Source organism: Lagopus leucura, unplaced genomic scaffold, assembly GCF_019238085.1.
Source record: "Lagopus leucura isolate 7727_CA_CO unplaced genomic scaffold, USGS_WTPT01 33696-0_obj-0_obj, whole genome shotgun sequence".
NCBI classification, from domain to species: domain Eukaryota; kingdom Metazoa; phylum Chordata; class Aves; order Galliformes; family Phasianidae; genus Lagopus; species Lagopus leucura.
The window spans coordinates 1-1,211 of NW_024964445.1; the positions used below are offsets into that span (position 1 = coordinate 1).

General features: G+C 56.8%; 1 protein-coding gene across 1 annotated transcript; it reads right to left on the reverse strand.

Moving 5' to 3' along the window:
* Positions 1–72: 72 nt before the first annotated feature.
* LOC122191717 (maestro heat-like repeat-containing protein family member 1) lies at positions 73–1,191 on the reverse strand. Its single transcript, XM_042892091.1, has 2 exons — positions 538–1,191; positions 73–403 (listed from the first exon to the last, which is right to left on the reverse strand). The coding sequence occupies exons 1-2, from the start codon at positions 685–687 to the stop codon at positions 311–313; spliced, it is 243 nt and encodes an 80-aa protein (XP_042748025.1). The 5' UTR covers positions 688–1,191; the 3' UTR covers positions 73–310.
* Positions 1,192–1,211: the final 20 nt, after the last annotated feature.

Sequence of the window (1,211 nt, forward strand, 5' to 3'; positions counted from 1 at the left end):
TGACCTTCCAGGACCCTCTGAACCCAATCCAACCCAACCATCCCATGCCTCTGTGACCTTCCAGGGCCTTCTGAACCCAATCCAACCCAACCATCCCATTCCTCTACAACCTTCCAGGACGCTTCTAACCCAGTCCAACCCAACAATCCCATGCCTCTATGACCTTCCAGGACCCTCTGAACCCACTCCAACCCAACCATCCCATGCCTCTATGACCTTCCAGGGCCTTCTGAACCCAATCCAACCCAACCCAACCATCCCATGCCTCTATGACCTTCCAGGACCCTTCCAACCCACGTATCCCTTGGCTCTACAGAGGATACACCAGGTGAGTGCAGGTGACCATCGCCCACTGCCGCACCGGTGTCCGCATCGAGTCCAGCGGTTCTGCTTTGATGAACTCCTGCAACACAGACCAAGGGGATGGGGATGGGGACGCGGATGTCACATCCACCCCATTCCCCACCCCCCAAATCCTGACCCTCTCCTCCTCCCCCCCACCCCCCCAACCACCCAACCCTGGCACCCGTTTCTCACCACCATCTGCGCCACGAGTTCGGCTTTGCGACCCAAAACAAAGTCAGTGCATTTGGTGCTGCCACGGACGGCCCGGCTGATCATGGCGATGCTCCGGATGAGGCACAGCTTCAGGGTCAGGTCCTGAGCACAGAACCGTGGTGACACCATCACAGATTGTCACCTCCCGGCACTGGGGACACTTTGCCCCATGTCCCTCCCCACACCGGGCTCTGTGGGGAGCGGCTGGGCCTCCATCCTGACAGGAGACCCCATGGCTGTGGGGCACCACGACCCCCATTGCCGCAAAGAATCAGAGCCCCATAGCTATAGGGCGCTGGGACCACCATAGCCACAGAGAATTGGGAACCCCATAGGCACAGAGAACCAGAACCCCATAACCATGCGGCACCATGACCCCGACAGCCATTAGAATCAGAACCCCAGAGCCAAGGGACACTGGGAACCCCATAGCCATTAGAATCAGAACCCCATAGCCATTAGAATCAGAACCCCAGAGCCATTAGAATCAGAACCCCAGAGCCATTAGAATCAGAACCCCATAGCCATTAAAATCAGAACCCCATAGCCATTAGAATCAGAACCCCAGAGCCATTAGAATCAGAACCCCATAGCCATTAGAATCAGAACCCCAGAGCCATTAAAATCAGAACCCCAGAGCCATGGGACACTGG